Consider the following 17506-nt stretch of genomic DNA (forward strand, 5'->3'; position numbering starts at 1 on the left):
AATACTTAAATATTACATACTGACTGAATGGGACTGTTTGGGTCAAAGGAGGCATCGCACAGTTCACCTTTCAGTGTGAAATGGGTGCTGAAGGGGGGGGGGGGGGGGAGTCATGGGGACATCGACAAGGATTACCATGTGCCCGTCGTACTCCCTTTTTAAATTTAAGTAAACTTTGGATCAAAATCCCATGGTATGCCAACTTGATCATCGTCAAACAGAAAATGTACTTTCTAACAGACACATGATGCTCACACAGTTGCTTACAATATGAAGTCTCAACATATCTTTTTGTAAATACTTTCAGTTTACATAAAAGTTTCATGCCAAAAATGTTCCTGGTTTTACAGGACTTTAATATAGTTGGGTCACAGTGGGCTCAGAGTATGGCTGAATTCTTTTTTTTTTAACCAGTGTGATAGGGTTTTTTGCTGCATTTCTAAAGAAACCTTCCCCTATTGTACACAAATTTCCATCAGCTTCATAGATGGACATACGTACTGTGGCATAGGAGACAGCTGATACTGTGGCATGAATGCATGGTACACGGGCCAGATTCAACCATGAACCTGAAAGCAATTCATAGAAACTTTGTTCTTAAGCCAGCTTTAATATCTGGCAACTGGCATGGACAGCTGGTTAAAAACCAGCCATTTCTGACTCATGAATGGTCTAGAGCCACTGGCTTCAGATGTGGCTATTGACAATGCTTTCAAATTCAAGGGCACTGTGCAGACATCTCGCTGAATTGATTTCTTTTTCTTTGGAAAAGAATGCCTGTACTCATTACTCACCACAACTACCATCATAAACACATTGTGATATGAGATTATGAAATGACAAAATGCTTGTTGATCATTGTTTTTACTTGGCTTGTTTCTGTAGTCAAGGCAACGGAAGAGGATACTCACCCACAGTCTGGCGCTGGGCACCACCTGCAGTCTGGGTCCATCATCAGCAGTCGCCGCAGTGTGAATTCCTCGTACTTGTTCATGAGCACGCTGTCCTGCAGGACCAGCTTAATGTCATTGGGGTGGAGCGGCTCGGCGCACTCCGGGCACGCAATGTTCACGCGGCTCTCTGTGATCTCGATCTTGAGGTACTGCCGCAGGCACTCCCGGCAGGAGCGGTGATCGCAGGTGATGATCTCGGGGAACTGCTCCTTGGGCCGCTCCATCAGGCACAGCGGGCACTCCATCGTCCCCGGCCCCTTCTTCAGCGAGCTGTTGATGTAGGCGGCGGCCGCGCTGCGCGACCGGCCCACCTGGTGCCTCACAGCCCGTGGCGTGCCGGGCCCGCTGTGATCGGAGTCCGTGCTGCTCTTGCGCGTCTTCGACCGCCCCGACCAGAACCGGAAGAGCCCGCCCCCTTGCTTCCGGTGCTTTGACACGGACTCTATGCTGTTGGCCTGCGAGCCACCGGACTGTACTGACCGCGTGTCCACCTCCGTGGCCTTCATTGTTGGACGCATGTGTTTCTTTTCTTCTGTGTATCCCTTTATATACTACCAAAATTTACAGCCTTTTTGCACAGAATATTATCTTAACTATTATTTCTTATAAAATTTGTGATGTCTTCTCCTTCCTCTTATACCACCACAAGTGTCACCTGACGAAGAAATGGGGTCACATGATCATCTCCTTGTGCCCCGCCCTGCTTGTAGAGTCCTGAGAAAGCCTCCTGGCTGTGCTCCTCGTGGGAGACGGAGTGCTGCGTGTAAAGCTAGACACACACAGCAATCCATCAACACACTTGCATGGTGTCTATGGTGTCTGTAAAGATAAAATGAGACAGGCGATGCCCACTCCACAGTGCTCCCCTTTTCTTCTTCGTTCCACTCCTCTCAGGCCCAGCTGTTGGAGACGATCACGCACGACAACATTTCTCGCCCTCACCCTGTCTCTTATGTTGGAGGAGTACTCTGAAATTCCTTGTTACCGTGGCAAACTCCCGCTAATACGCTGGTCACTACCACCAATGTCCAGCCAAGACCACTCTGTAAAGTGAAAATAGAGAAAATAAAATCACACTTACAACAAATTGCATGAGTGACCGATAATCTCATATCTAATGTTCTTCCCTTTCAAACAATCACAATGTTAAATCTCCTGATTAAACAAGACAGCAAAGAAGTCATCCCTGTGACTTGGAAAGATCATTGAACTTTGCGATTTGATTTGAATAACTGTCAACTTTGCTGGCTGAGCTTGATTGCAATGATCAAATAGACGGAAGAAATATCAATCACGCAGACGTTTTGAAAATTATGCTATCACTTTGAAGCTACTGTATTGCCTGGCAAGACTTTGAGAAATGGTTTGAATTTGAACCCTTTTACCTACAGGTATAAAAATTAAGTACCTATGGTACATATCGTCACTGGGGTGACAAAACCTTATATCTGCAATTTTGGTAAAAATGACTTTTTTGGATAAATGGTCAAATAATGGGTTGTGATGTCCTATCCAAATCCCAACTGTCTTACTCCAAAACTGAAGCCACCACAGCATGTCAAAGCAAAGGCTATCCCACTCTCCACAGTGCTTTGGCCGCCATGTTTTTTGGCTCTCCTGAACATTTGACATTTTGTAATTGTCGCCCCAGCGATGATATATTGTATCATCAGTCAGTGAGAAATGATTACTCTTTTGAAGCATACATTGCTCGATTTTATTTGTTATTTTCTCCCTATCGCGTCATGTTGATGTTTTGTGACATTGATATCTTGTCCACTTGTAATACCATGCAGTTCAGATTTTTCAAACTGTGTTGATAAAAATATTTCAAGCAATGCCCTTTCAAAAAGATCATTTGATGCCTACACAGACCTACCAACCTTTCTGACTGAAAATAGGGATGATTTGACTCAAAAGTATGTAGGAAAGAAAGAGCAGTTCCCAGAGGAGTGTGCAGTAAAATTATGAAGAGAATAGGAAACTCTTATTGAAACAAAAGCGGGGAGAATGGCCAAAATTCAGATACTTTCCTCCAAATTCAAAATGGTTGGAGGTCTGCCTACTGCTACAGTTGACAGTAATCAATGCAGAACAGAGCAGTATAGACATGGGATTTGACATCAGAAATCCCATGTCCCTGAACATCAGTCTATGTCGCCTCCTAGTCTTTGGCAAACAGTAATAGATTACATACATCCCATTTCATGAATTGATGATGACTACAAAAGTAAGACTAACATTAGTTTGATGAGTGAAATCATACGAAATTTACAAAATTCTCAAGCTTGATAATTTTGACTCCCAATTCAAATTAATGAAACTTTCATTATCTTCTCGTTGTGCGACTACAGTGTAGTTTCTCTTTAAAAGACATACATGTACGATCAGACCTCCGAGGGGCCGGCAAAGGTCAAGCTCGAATGACTCGCATTATATGACTGTTGTAATCATTTGGCACTCCATTGGGTGCCTGATGAGATGTGATGCAGACTTGGTGCATCATTACCCTTCGTCTGGACAGATCATGTAATCTTAGTCAGTCATAAAACAATTGATTTATTTGATTTCATAGGTTTCAGGGGGAAAATATTTATGAAACATTACAAATGTCACCACACAGATCAAAGACATACAGTGTAAGTACTTAAACACACACATGCACACACATACACACACACAGACGCACAGGCACATTTGTATGTCTCTTAAATACACACATCAACAGATAATTTTACTACCATGTAGAAGTTTCATCCCAGAAACCTGTTCCTGCTGAATTCTATCATTAACTGTACACCAAACAAGGTTAATAGTCTTAACAAATAAAAAATAGAAAACCATTAGAATAAACAGCTCCCTATTGAAGTCAAGTCTTCACAGATGTTTATCATTGTAACACCATATAATATTGTAAATTGAAAATCGAAAACATCATAAAATTTAAAATATGTGTACATTTTTGTGTACCATAATAACAAAGGCATGTACCCTCATTTGAGGTTTTTTTTTCAATATACATGTAGTACATTGTGTTAAAGAGTATAGTTCTAAAAATTTGGGTCATGAAATGATTTACAGAACAACACTGTTCACAGATCAGTTACATGACAGTTGCTCCCATGAAATATCTGCACGCTATAATAGCCAAACATACATTCTACCTACAAACATTCACAACCATAAGCCTAATCCTAATCCTCACATCAAACAGAATTTTAAAACCACTTCATAACCCTAACCCTAACTATATTAAGTCCATGAAGAAAACAAGACGGGAGCAATTGTGGCAGGAACAAATGTTGTGTCACCTCATCATATATCATCACTTTTACATCAGACATGCCCCTAAAAATTCTCTCCCCACCTAACCAACTTTGCCCTCAATCAACTGTCTGATCACATACCAGTACAATTGTTCTGTTTCAATGCCACAGTATGTGCATGGTTGCACGTCCTCATTCAGCTTAAGAGTAAAAGAGAAAAAATAAGAGTTTATCACATTCAAACGTGCATGTCTCACCATGAATGTGTGTCAATGCCACTCTAGGTATCAAAGCCTAAACTCAAGTAATCTTGACTTTTAGTACACTCCAGTTCCGAACTTGGCTACGTGGCAGTCACACGGTAAACTCATGCAGCGCACGTAAAAGAAATGCAATCGTTTCCATACCTTTGTCATACATTTAATATTTACCTTCAGAGTCTGTATAGTCATAAGGTTATCATTATATAGATGACAGTGTGTGCATGGCAAATATATTGTGAGCAATTTTTCTTGAATGGCATGCAGATTACGAGACGCGTACAAAGTACACTGGTACGATCAAGTGTGCAGTGTGCATATATAGATCTGCAATCATACTGTAAATGTGATAATGCACCTGCGTATTCAGGTATTGATCTGTGATATTCATACATGTATGTAAGAAGTAAAATGCAATAAGAATGTGGGCATGAGGGTGGTTGTAGGGCATCACAAGAAAAATCTCTCTCCTGGATCCCAACAAGAAGAATGTCTGCTATGTGTGTAACACATTTTTAAGGGGTGCCATGCCATTTCAGGGCTGCCAACTCTCACTCATTGAGAGTGAGACTCACTCATTTTGGTCCTTTCTCACTCTAAAACTTTATTTCATTTGCATGCATTTCTATTGATCTCACTCATTTTGACTCCTAAATTGTAGCATTGGCCTATGGGAGTCTCACTCTCAACTAGTTTCCAATGTTGGCAGCCCTGCATTTTCTTGCTTGACTGTGACTTGAACTGCTTTCAATAGCCTAGATACGTAGCAAGTGCAACGCCATTATCGCAATTTGGGGGTGGGGTATTGAGCTATTGGTCTCACTTGATCTCCTCTGCATTATGGTATCAATTTTAGATTATTTTCATTTTCAGTAAAATTTCAACAATCAAACCAAAAAGGGCACCATTTTATCCAACATTTTGGAACAATGCTTATAAATCTGCCCACTTTTGATTATGAAATGAACATTTCATTTCATGAAAAATCGACTGTTTAGTTTTTATTCATGTTCAAATCTTAGAACACAATAGCGCCATTTTGGTTCTCAGGTGATGATATGTGGGTTTAAAGGACAAGTCCACCTTCATATACATGTGAATTGAGTGAAGGCAACAATATTAGTAGAACACATCAGTGAAAGTTTGGGGGAAATCCGACAATCCGTTCAAAAGTTATGAATTTTTAAAATATCTGTGCAGTCACTGCTGGAGGAGAAGACTATACAGTGTATGATGTCACATGCGTACAACGATATAAGGAAAATAAAAAGAGAATTTCACAAAACTGACTTTTTAAAAATAAGTGCACATTTCTTCAACTTGTTACAGACTTATGTTAGGGGTAATATCATTCACCCTGACTTCTGAAAGAGAGAAGTCGAGTGTTCTTTTACTATGTGAGAAAAGTGAGAATATCTTGAATTTTCTTTATACTTTCTTTATATAGTTGTACTCATATGACATCACAAGCTATAATAGTCTTCTCATCCAGCCGTGACTGAGCAGAAACTTCAAAAATTCATAACTTTTGAACGGATTGTCCGATTTTCCTCAAACTCTCATTGATGTGTTCTACTATGCTGCATTCACTCAATCCACATGTCTATGAAGGTGAACTTGTCCTTTAATAGGAGTGCTGGATCACTGTGTGACTAGATATCACATGCCTCTATTATTCTGCAGGTATCATTATCCACAGTTCTCATAATGTCAATCTACAATATGTTATTAACCCTTTTGTACCCAACGACAGGATTATCATGTATAGTTAGTAGCAATGGGACTCTGTGCCAGCAGGTTACAGAATGCTGTGTAGGTCCTACATGGTGAATGGATGGTACTGTAAAAGTGGATATTTTCGCGTGACTAATTTTTCGGGCTTGGCCGGGTCAGAAGAGTTTCGCGTGTTTATAATTCTGCGGAATCAAGACATCACGCACAGGAATGTATGGCAAGCAAAAATATTTGCGTGCTTTTATTTTCGTGCTAGTTTCTGGTTGCGCGAAATGCGCGAAAATTTCAACACCGCAAAAATTTCCACTTTTACAGTACTTGAATTATAAATTTAATCCCAAAAGTTTTCCATTTGATGTCAGAAAACAAAGAAACATGTGCTTAGGTTATGAAGGCATGGAATGTCACTGACATCACTGAAAACAATCTTTAACCCATACTATGCTTTGTTGGCCAATTAGCATTTATAAAGGGTCATCCCACAAGACTGACACCAACAAGTCATACGGCCCACAAGTTCAACATCAATTGAAAAAAAAAGTCCATTCATCAGCTTATAAATACAGCCCACAAGCCAGACAGCCCATGAGTTTGACACTAGGCAAATATGAAGACCCATGAGTTCAACACTAGGTGAAAACAGCCCACGGGTTCAACATTACAACATGGGGCTTAATGTGTCGCGATCGTGGGCACTGTTGCTCAGTGTCGAACTCATGGGCTGTATGACTCGTGGGTGTCAAACTTGTGAAGTGCACCCTTAGCATACATGGCTTGTATACACTGGAGTGCTGTCTTTGCTGACTAGAACAGATCAGGTCTGGAAACAAACTGTAAATGAATAGAGATTACCTATGTAATCCCTGCAATTACCATCACTTCACAGTGGCCTTCCTGTTGAACTTCAAAACATTGCTGTGCCTGAGTAGGTTTGCTAATTGTACAACTGGGACAAGTTTGAATGAATGGATTACTTTAAATGCTGATGACAAGCGTGGCAAGATGTACACTGTATGCTAATTACTGCGTCTGGGCTCCATTGCATAAAAAGATGCAGTCATACATAAGTCAGGCATCAGCCAATTAGAACTGAGTATTTAGGGACTAATGTCTGATTTTCTGACTTTATTATGTTTGATCTCAACTTTTGTGGAACAGAACCCTGGGCACACTTAAGAGTTATAACTACTTCAAAATAAAGGATCATATTTTCGATGACATTGTTTTCTTCATTCTTCATTTGTAAATCACGCATTAATTCTGGCTACTTCTAGACAGTGTCTCTAAAAGTTTGATGCAAAATGGGCTAAGTATCATTTTAAATCATTTTATTAGTAAGTGCATCATCAGATAAAGCGAAATAAAACTTTTCCAGTGATACCTCACTGTAAAATATTACAATATTCCTGATGTTATGACTAGGAATATCCCATATTTTTGTATCATTTTTTTCTCTTTTTTTTTGGGGGGGGGGGGGGGAGGGGAGGCAGCTTTTGTCGCAAACATCTCATTTTAACAGGAATGGAGTTAACTTGTTTTGCAGGCAAACTCCTCATTCCTTGCTGAAGCAAAATGACAACAACAACAACAGCAACACAAAAAGGAACATGGATGAGTGAATTTTCCATGGCAAAGAACATTCACTGAACAAAGTGCATCACTATACTGAAATGAACTGGATGGAAAACACTGCAGTGTGCGAAGGAAGTAAACCTTTTCCTAAAAAGCCTGAGGCAGAATTTCACAGAAAGGAACAGATCCCATGATCACAACAATACAAAGGCAACAAGGATAACTGTCTGAAAATGCTGAACGGAATCACATAGAAATCATACTACTGCCCTGTCATGGTGCAAGGACCACTGAACCGATTCACAAACAATATCATGCCCCCCTTATCTACTGCTGAGTGCTTGGCAGAAGGACACATAAGTCCTGCATAATACAAGATCTAGCTGTACAGTACTGGTTGAGGTGAGGATTCAGCTGGTAACGTTTTGCGAGATATTTAGAAACCACTCTATGAAATGTTAAAGGGCATACAATTCTAAGGGGAATCAATAAGTTTATTTGATGAAAATCAGTTTTGAAATGACTGAAATATCTAAAAACAAGGAAAAACAAAGAGATCCTAATAAAAGCCGTGGCCAGTCAATTTTATTAAGATCACTTTTTTGGATATCTCAGCCATTTCAAGGCCAATTTTCATCAAATTAATGTTGAATCCTTCTTGATCTGCTCTTTCATATTTCATAAGAGGTTTCTCATTATCTCACCAAAAAATGTTATAAACTTGAATCCTCACCTCAACCAGTACTGTACAGTCCCTTTTAAAGTAGAAGGGGAAAATTATACAAATTCCGGGTGCATACAGCACAAAATTGCTCTTTATTTGAGTGTGTGCATGTGTGTGGGTGTTTCTAGATCTTTGCTGTTGTTGGTTTTTCTGCTTTGATTTGGACTTGAGTTTTCTCCTTACTTTAAGTGCTTGTTCCTGACCTTTCTCCTTTTTTCTTTTTTCTTTTTTTTTTAACAACGTCATGACACCAATACAAGGATGGCAGTGAGGAATTAACCCTTTCCGTGCCAGGAACTGTGGACAATGTGTACAATGCTATGGGGTCGCACTCAAAGCTCACAATGTGTTAAAGCTTTGCCGTGTGTGTATGAATATTGATTTGTGTTGTCAGAACACATATTAAATGCAATGTCAGAATGGTAAAGTCTGCATGGGGGGGGGGGGGGGGGGGGGGGGGGAGGTTGGGGGGCAATGCTCTATCATATGAAGATGTAGTGTGTGCAATCCACAGTGTGAGATAAATATCCCAATACACAGAAATCAAAACAAATGCTGTAATATCTTTCCAGGGAAATAATAGTTTTATCTATAGTCTACCGCTGATGCAAAAAAACACTTGAATGAATTCAATGAATTCATGAATTACGTGTTCTTTCATATTTCATAAGAGGTTTCTCATTATCTCACAAACCGACACACACAAAAGTTGAAAACTTGCAGCTCTATCTAAACCAAAACTGTACCATCCCTTTAAAGTAAATAGAATTCCACACACACTGTATGTACATGTGTTTCCATGACAACAGAAATATTTTGTTAGGTTTGGGGCAAGCATGTAATAATTTATGTTGTCAAGATAAATCATGGATGGATTTCAGCTGAATTCAGTGAATGAATTGTCCAAATAATTCATAGCTGAGCGCTGTGGAAAAAGCTCGCGGTCACTAGACATGCAACCTACTGCAGGTCGTCACAACAGGAATATTTTGTCTGCTATAATTCCAGGATGTAGCCCTCGGCCAGTTCTGAATCATCACGTACACAGATGTCACACGTAAGATCTACAAATACTACACTGTACTTCAAGGTCAGCCAGCAAGGAAGCCCTGTAAAACATCATGTATACAATAGTGGTGCTGGCTTCACTGTAGCCTTTGGTCTGGCAATTATGCAGAGATTTGTCACGCTGAGCTCACATCAAAGAAAAAACACAAACCGCCACATCAGGCTTCCACGTACAGACAGACATACAGTATGCACATGTACAGAATGGTGCATATTAAATTTTGCACGAACCAGATTAAATTTGTGGTTTAAATGCTTTCATATACAGATTTTTATGTGGGGAGAATCATGCTATGATTCATGCAAGTGCCTGTATAGTGAAATCAGAATAGCTTCATTTGGGAATGTAAATGGGTAAAAAAAAAATGCTGCAATTGATTGACAAATTGCCCTACAGTGTACATTGACGTAAATATAAAGCACTGAATTGATCAGTGTTTTAGTAGTAGCCATGATAAAAAATCATGTAGGGCAATTTGTCAATCAATTGCAATGAAAACACCTCGACAGAAGAATTTCATGAATTTGACTATAAAAAAAAAATGCTACCTACGCTACATGATGCCCTATTGCTGTGCATATTAGAACGTTGCACTGCTGTTCTGTTTTACAATCATATTTAAAGGGATCGTACAGTTTTGGTTGAGACCTAATTTCAGGTTTCTAGCATTTTTTGGTGAGATAATGAGAAACCTTTTATGAAATATGAAAGAGCATGTAATTCTATGAGGAATTCAACATTTATTTGATGAAAATTGGTTTTGAAATGGCTGAGATATCCAAAAAAGAGCAATTCTAATAAAATGTGGGACCCACACTTTATTACAATCGCTTTGTTTTACTTTGTTTTTGGATGTTTCAGTCATTCCAAACCCAATTTTCATCAAATAAACTTTGAATTCCTCTTAAAATGGCATGCTCTGTACTATATCATAAGTGTTTTCTTGGTATCTTGCAAAAAGTTAAAAGCCCAATTCTCATCTCCACCAATACTGTACCATCCCTTTAACCCTTGTGTGCTTTGAGTGCTGATTACTAATTAGCATAGAAAATCCCAAAGCCTTGTACACACTCTCCAAGGTCACTGGCATTGAAAGGGAGAAGGAAATGATTTATTTCACTGTGATCTCACTCCTCCTCCTCCCCCTTAGAAAACAAAAATGATCCCAGTTCAATGAGAACAAACATAGTGTAAAAGTGGATATTTTCTCTGTGTGGAAATGCAACCAGAAGCAAGCGCGAAAAAAAAAGAAAAAGGATGCAAATATTTTTGTATGACATATAGGCCTATGTTCCAGTATTTACTGTCCCAATTCCTCGAAATTAAAAACACGCAAAATTCATCTTACCCGGCCGAGCGCGAAAAATTACTTGTGCGAAAAATATCCACTTTCACAGTGATATGCAAACAATCACACACACCCACACACAAACAATATTTCCTTGGTTTCTGAAATTAGCACTGCTGACAGTACACAACTACAGACTGTACATGTACACATACACACAAACAAAAAAAAAAATGTACAATTGTATGTATTTACTGTATATATCCATTAATAATACAACAAATAGGGCCTACGAGAAACTCTCTCCTCATATATCAGACCTCAAATAATATACCTTGCCCTCGAGACTCAATTCATCATAAATGCTGTTCAATCACCTCAATATTCCTTTTGACAATCACTTTCCTTTATTTGTCAAACTCACCCAGCAAACACAGCCAGACAGATTTTGACAGAGTTGAGTCATGCCAAATGCCTAAAAAACACAAATTCCAAAATAACCCCATCCTTTCAGGGGGGGCCCATATTCTCTCCCCTCACCCGCATCCCCCCCCCCCCCCCAAAAAAAGGTCATGCTTCAAACCTGGAAGTCACCCTCCACCATCTCCTGTATGGCATGCCTTCTCCTCCCTGAAATATATGGGCAACTGTGACCTTTGTTGAACTTGTCGCAAGCAGTGGCAGGGTAGGGGTCACCAGACCTCTACCACCCTGATCTAAATGTAATAATATCTGAATTTGTAATATAATGTACGATGCATGATGGCTGATTTCTCTTCACCATTTTCATTCACACATAGACAAAATAGCAGGATGTTGATCATGATCTAAATAGTTATGATTTTTTTTTCCGCCCTTTCAGATTGATAGAAATATCTGCCGACTGCGAAAATTTGTCGACCATATTGCACATGCCCGAAATCTACCAAAATGGTAAGGGTTGACCTTGTGTTCATGCACTGTTGTGATGTGTGTTTTGAATTTGGAATAAAAAATCTCAAGATTATTTGCTCTAGCATTGGTCTAGGTCTCTTACATATTCCGTTTTCTAGGAAATCTTGGGGGGAACGAGCTTTCGCTCACGCTGGACCAACACTGTGGAATTCACTTCCTCGTGAGCTGAAAGACTCGAGCTCTATAACATCTTTCAGGAGTAATTTAAAATCCTATCTGTTTAGCAGTGCATTTTGAAGACCAGTGTCTTTTGAAGACAGACTTTCATGTCTTTTTTTTCTGCTTCTTCATCCTTCTTCTATTACTGTGATGTACTTGTATTTTCAATCTGTTTGCTTTGATGTACAATTGTAAAGCGCCTTGAGCATCTAATCAAAGTGGAGAACGGCGCTATAGAAATTGTATGTATTATTATTATTATTATTAAACACTCACCACAGAGCAAAATATCACACCATATTTCTCAAATGCATTTCTCACTGCAGAAATTTGTGGTGTTTTATAGTATCTATATGAGTACATTTCACAATATTGCAGAAGACCTCCAGAGTTTGAGCAGTCTGTATAAACTTCACACTGAAAATTTATTCTAGAGTGCTAAAAACCGTTAGTGTACAAATGTAGCTTATATAATCACAAGTGTGTAAAGCTCGATATTCCTAATCTAGACATGTATATATAACACTGACCTCTGCCAAGAAGCAGCTCACTGCTCAATATCGTAGGCACAGACAGTACAGTGAAACAACTCTATACATGTACATGTCTGATATATTCCCCCTGCACATATAATACATTGGAGCAAGACAAAATGCATTTAGTAGGCATACTACGATACTGTAACAAGGCATACATTACATCCCAATGGAGACAGACTCACAGCAAGCAAGGCAGTTATATCCAAATTCAGTCCTTGTCACTGTATACAACCATGGAATCTGAAACTCACAGAGCATGTATCACTTCCATGCGACGTCTTTTAAAGTGTCAGTCCAGCAGCTTTGACAGCTAGCGCAGGATTCCATTGACAACACTCCTAACACGGGCTTACTTACGTACAACACCACTCTACCTACAGTAAATGTCCACACAGCGTAGAGGGCATATATGCAATGGGGATGGATATGTGCTGAATGCCTGCTTATGCGATCCGAACGGACACACACACACACTAAACACGTTCACACACAGGGGCGGTCGGCAGTGCGCGATGCCTACCCTGAATGAAGTCATCAATGGGTAAATAAAGGAATCCTGTACTATCGGCAGAGAGAGAAAGAACACAAAATCCCCTACTGACTACTACAGCACTGGCTCACACTGGGGAGCACTGTGTGTGTATATCCTGTACTGGTCACCCCTCTACATACCAGCAGTTTTTCTCCTAGCTATCCCTCCTTTGAGGAGCAAATAATATGTTGAAGAATGTTTTCCCTCACCTCCGATCACCTTCCTCCCCTCTCCCTCGCCTTGAGTGGTATGAAGCGAGTGATGGTTATGTCGGACGACAGAGAAACATCCACTGTTTCCCTAAGCACTTTCCGCTACCATCTCTTTCACTCTCTGTCTTTCTTTCTCTTTCTCTCTCTCCCCCTCGATCATTCTTTCGCCCATTCCATGGTGTATGTCCACACTGTATGACGCACGGTGTACCAATGGGCCTATCAGATATATTATCAAGCCTTGGCTAGTCTTGCTTCGCTAGACTCATCGCTATCATAAGCAGCTGGTAATGTATAATGCCATCCCACAGCCCAGGCAATACCAAAAAATATAAACATCGCTCATATACATATAATATACTTCATCACCTTCTTTTAAATGGCCCAGATCTCCTATCATTCCGCTACAGGAGAAAATTTAAGCACAACAGGGCAATATTTGTTTATATTTGCTCTTGGCCAACCTGGCCGAGTAGGCCTATGGCAAATGGACAATTTGACCTTAGGCAGGTCAGCAGAGAGAAGAGAGAGTGGGGGGGGGGGAAGGGAGGGGAAAGGGAGAGAGAAGACTCTGTGCAATGCTCGCTGAGGACAAAAACGGACGAGAATAGTCAACTAGGAGAGAACTGTTGTCATGTCGTTGGAATGCCACGCATTGGTGTGCGTGATTCATTCACATTACACATATCAGCGTGTACGAGTTTGTGTACCTCTGTGTGTACAATGTGTGAGCCTATCTACACACACATTAATGGTCCTGCTGTATGAGTAATGTATTACACACATACATAAACACCCACACACGACCTCCACGCAGGTCATATCAACTCGTTCAGATCCAACTTGGAAAAAAACACCCAACAAAATCCAAGAAAATGTAATAAAATTTGTATTGTTCAACCAGTCTGGCTATGTCCCCCCCCCCCCACCTCCTTTCCCAAAGTCTTCAATTCTATCTCAAAATGACCTTTATAAGAAACTTCTTTTCTTCTCATAATTTCTATACAAGTATTGCATACATATAAGCATTTATGAAGGGGGACGGGAGAGGGGTACACATTGTACCTCAGAAAGGCTTGAATACTGCACAGATTTCAGATCTCTCGACCTCGATGATATTTCCCACAGGATGTGACCCGTCTATTTATCATGTCCTAGCCAGTTTGCTTTCTCACTTCCCTTATTCGGGTGTTTCCATCAAATCCACTTTCTGTCCTCATTTTAGCAGGTGAGGATCAGATCAGCATCAGGCTGTGCTACTGTTTTGCACGCCGACTTGAATTCTGACTGGTCTTTGTTCTCCTCTAAAAGAAAGAAAGTAAAGAAAGAAAGAAAACCCTTTAGGACTCAGACTGCATCACCTCTTCATAGAATATCACATGAAATAAAGCGATCCGTGAAATATGCGATTATAAACATGAATGTGAATCTCTCTTTCTCTCTCTCTCTCTCTGTCCATCTATCTGTCAATCTATCTACTTGCAAATCTATTGAATATATCTATCAATCTATCAAATATACATATCTATCTACTTTATCTATCTATCTCTCTATCTCTCTATCTATCTATCAATCTATCTATCTAATATATCTATCAATCTATCTTTCTATCAAATATACATATCTATCCATCTATCTTTCTATCAAATATACATATCTATCTATCTATCTATCTATCTATCTACTGTAAAAGTGGAAATTTTCGTGGTGTTGAAATTTTCGCGCATTTCGCGCAACCAGAAGCTAGCGCGAAAATATAAGCACATGGATATCTTTGCGTGCCATATGTTCCAGGAGTTGGTGTCTTGATTCCGCGGAATTAAAAACACGCGAAACTCTTCTTACCTGGCCAAGCGCGAAAAATTAGTCACGCGAAAATATCCACTTTTACGGTATCTATCTATCTATCTATCTATCTATCTATCTAATTGTTACCAGCCCCAAAGAAGGGCCCTAGCAAGTTTCAGAGCATGCAAGCCCAAGAGCCCTTCTGCTGGGCAGACAATGATATATTTGCATACTTGGATGGCACCTTAGGGAGACAATATATGGTTATAATTACTATGTTAAGGAAACACTACACCTTAAGGAGACAACTTTGTCTGCATCCCACGCAATTCATTCAATCCATGCCTAACAGCTGGTAATGCTTAGTGTACAATCTCTATCCACTGTCTCCAAAAGGTACCATCTAAAAGTATAGGCTCCACTTGTATCTTACAAATGTATATCATGGACCTACAGCTGCACATGTATGCCCTACATTAATATTCATTATAAAATGGGTTCAAGAATGTAGCCAATAAGAAGCGCTGAAATGAGTCACGTGTGCTTCCTTTATTCTAGTCTCATTGCACTGCGTGTTAAATCCTATTGCCGATCGTCTGTGCGCGCGGCGGCTCCTTTGAACTGCATGCATACACACTGTCAATCCTGTAAACAACTTCTAGTTCGGGCTGCCGGCTGGCCGGCCTTTCTTCCCTTGTGCATAACATGAGTAATAAGAGTATACGAAGTTTGATTGTCTTTCACATTGCAGCTAAAACTCTCTATAGGATTGAAGTATGATGCTGAAATATTAGAAAAGACCTTTTTTTTTTTTTTTTTTTTTGGGGGGGGGGGTATCTAAACATAATGGCCCGAATTCACGAAGGTGGTACAAATGAAACCATGGTTTAAACCATGGACAAAAACCATGGAGCGCCAAGTGTCACATGGAATATTTCGTTACGAAATCAGTCATAATGTGTACATGTGTTTTTGCATTGTTACTGATTCAGTGCTTTAAGTCACTGAAGTACAAAGCAGTCATGTTTGTGCTATAAATCCTATATTGTGACCATGAAAATATTGAATTCACCTCATGAATCATATAACTGGGAGTGACATAAAGATGACTTCCCTTTACGGAAGGATTATGTCATTCACGACTTCCTCTGTCTACATTTCTTCTTCATACTATTGCTGCACATTCACTGACACTTACAAGATATCCACACAACTTCCTGTTTCATAAGGTCATGAACTTGGGCAGATCACAGGAGCAGAATGAAAGAAGGAAGCAAAAGACAGATTGACTGACAGAAAGACAGACGAGGAGACAAGTGAAGTAGAAGACAATATTATAGTGATAATTCTACTAGCGTATACGAAAAATGCCCAGTGTGAACAAGCAAGTGCTATTTCTACAGTCTCATTCACACTGATATACTGCTCAGCTGGCGTACCCGTGTGCCTGGTTGCTGTTTTGCAGCTCATACTATAAAAGCTGTTTCGAATACATTCGTGAGGGTTTGATTTTTGCAAATTTCGCAAATCACGGTTGGACCGCGAATTTAAGCGAACATGAAAATATAGCCACTAGATCTTGATTGCATTAGATTTATGAACAGGCATTTGCGCATTTGCGCACTTACGATAACCTCTGTGCCAAATAGCTAAAATAATACAATCTATTAAAAAATGTCTATGACCTCATTTGCAAAAACATCTGTATCAAAACTGCCAAAAGAACAGCTTTGTATATGTGCAGTATCCTCTGCTAGGCTGCAGAGTATAACTTTCACTATAACAGTATGAAAAGAAAATAGTCTTTACATACAGGATGTAAACTCCCTGGACTTTGGATAGCATTCGCACCCTTCCCTCTTAATATTCAAAGGACATTTATTTTAATGCCACATACATGTACATTGTATTTGTGATGCAGATTCTACTCATGGAAATTCCCCAATGACAGGCAGCGTGGGGCAGATAAACTTTGTACCCTGCTGGCTGTATCACCCTTCCGAGTCACACGTGACGATCGGCTTTAACGGAATGATCTTGGGGGGTGACACATGTATTCCCCTATATGTCAACTATTTCTGGTGCTGAGGCTGATTTCAGCACACACTATGCTACAGAATATACGTCAGGATGGCTGTTCATGTGTCAGCATACGCTTCACATAGAGGGCAGCAATGCATGCCCGAGGAGGCACGTTATCACTTTGCGTGAACTCACTCACCTCGAGAGAAATGCGGGGGATAACAGATCAATGTACACGTTGGGACCACTAGAGGGCAGTAAAAAAAAATCCTCTTTTCTTTATTTGCCCCCACCCCACTCGACTGCCTATGTGCTAGGGTCAGAGTCAGTGACCACTACTTCTTTGTGACACACACCTATTCTATAACTGCATTCTTTGGCTGTGATAACAGTATTGACAAAAAGGAACCAACTTTATGTAATTCCGTCAATAT

General features: G+C 40.0%; 1 protein-coding gene across 3 annotated transcripts in view; it reads right to left on the reverse strand.

Annotated features, from left to right (window-relative positions):
* The window catches only part of LOC139729116 (E3 ubiquitin-protein ligase RNF19A-like), an 89419-nt gene that overhangs the window by 38918 nt on the left and 32995 nt on the right, over positions 1 to 17506 (reverse strand). The window contains exons 1-2 of one of the 3 annotated variants that reach the window (XM_071640044.1): positions 13260 to 13337; positions 912 to 1996 (exon numbers count right to left, since the gene is read on the reverse strand). In XM_071640044.1, the coding sequence (XP_071496145.1) occupies positions 912 to 1471 (560 nt within the window). In that variant the 5' untranslated portion in view covers positions 1472 to 1996; positions 13260 to 13337. Of the gene's footprint in view, positions 1 to 911; positions 1997 to 12700; positions 12918 to 13259; positions 13338 to 17506 lie in introns of those variants that run through there. The other 2 variants (XM_071640042.1, XM_071640043.1) reach the window with 2 other exon arrangements.

Source organism: Diadema antillarum, unplaced genomic scaffold, assembly GCF_040938485.1.
Source record: "Diadema antillarum isolate AM-2024a unplaced genomic scaffold, OU_Dant_1.0 seq00000217_RagTag, whole genome shotgun sequence".
NCBI classification, from domain to species: Eukaryota; Metazoa; Echinodermata; class Echinoidea; order Diadematoida; family Diadematidae; genus Diadema; species Diadema antillarum.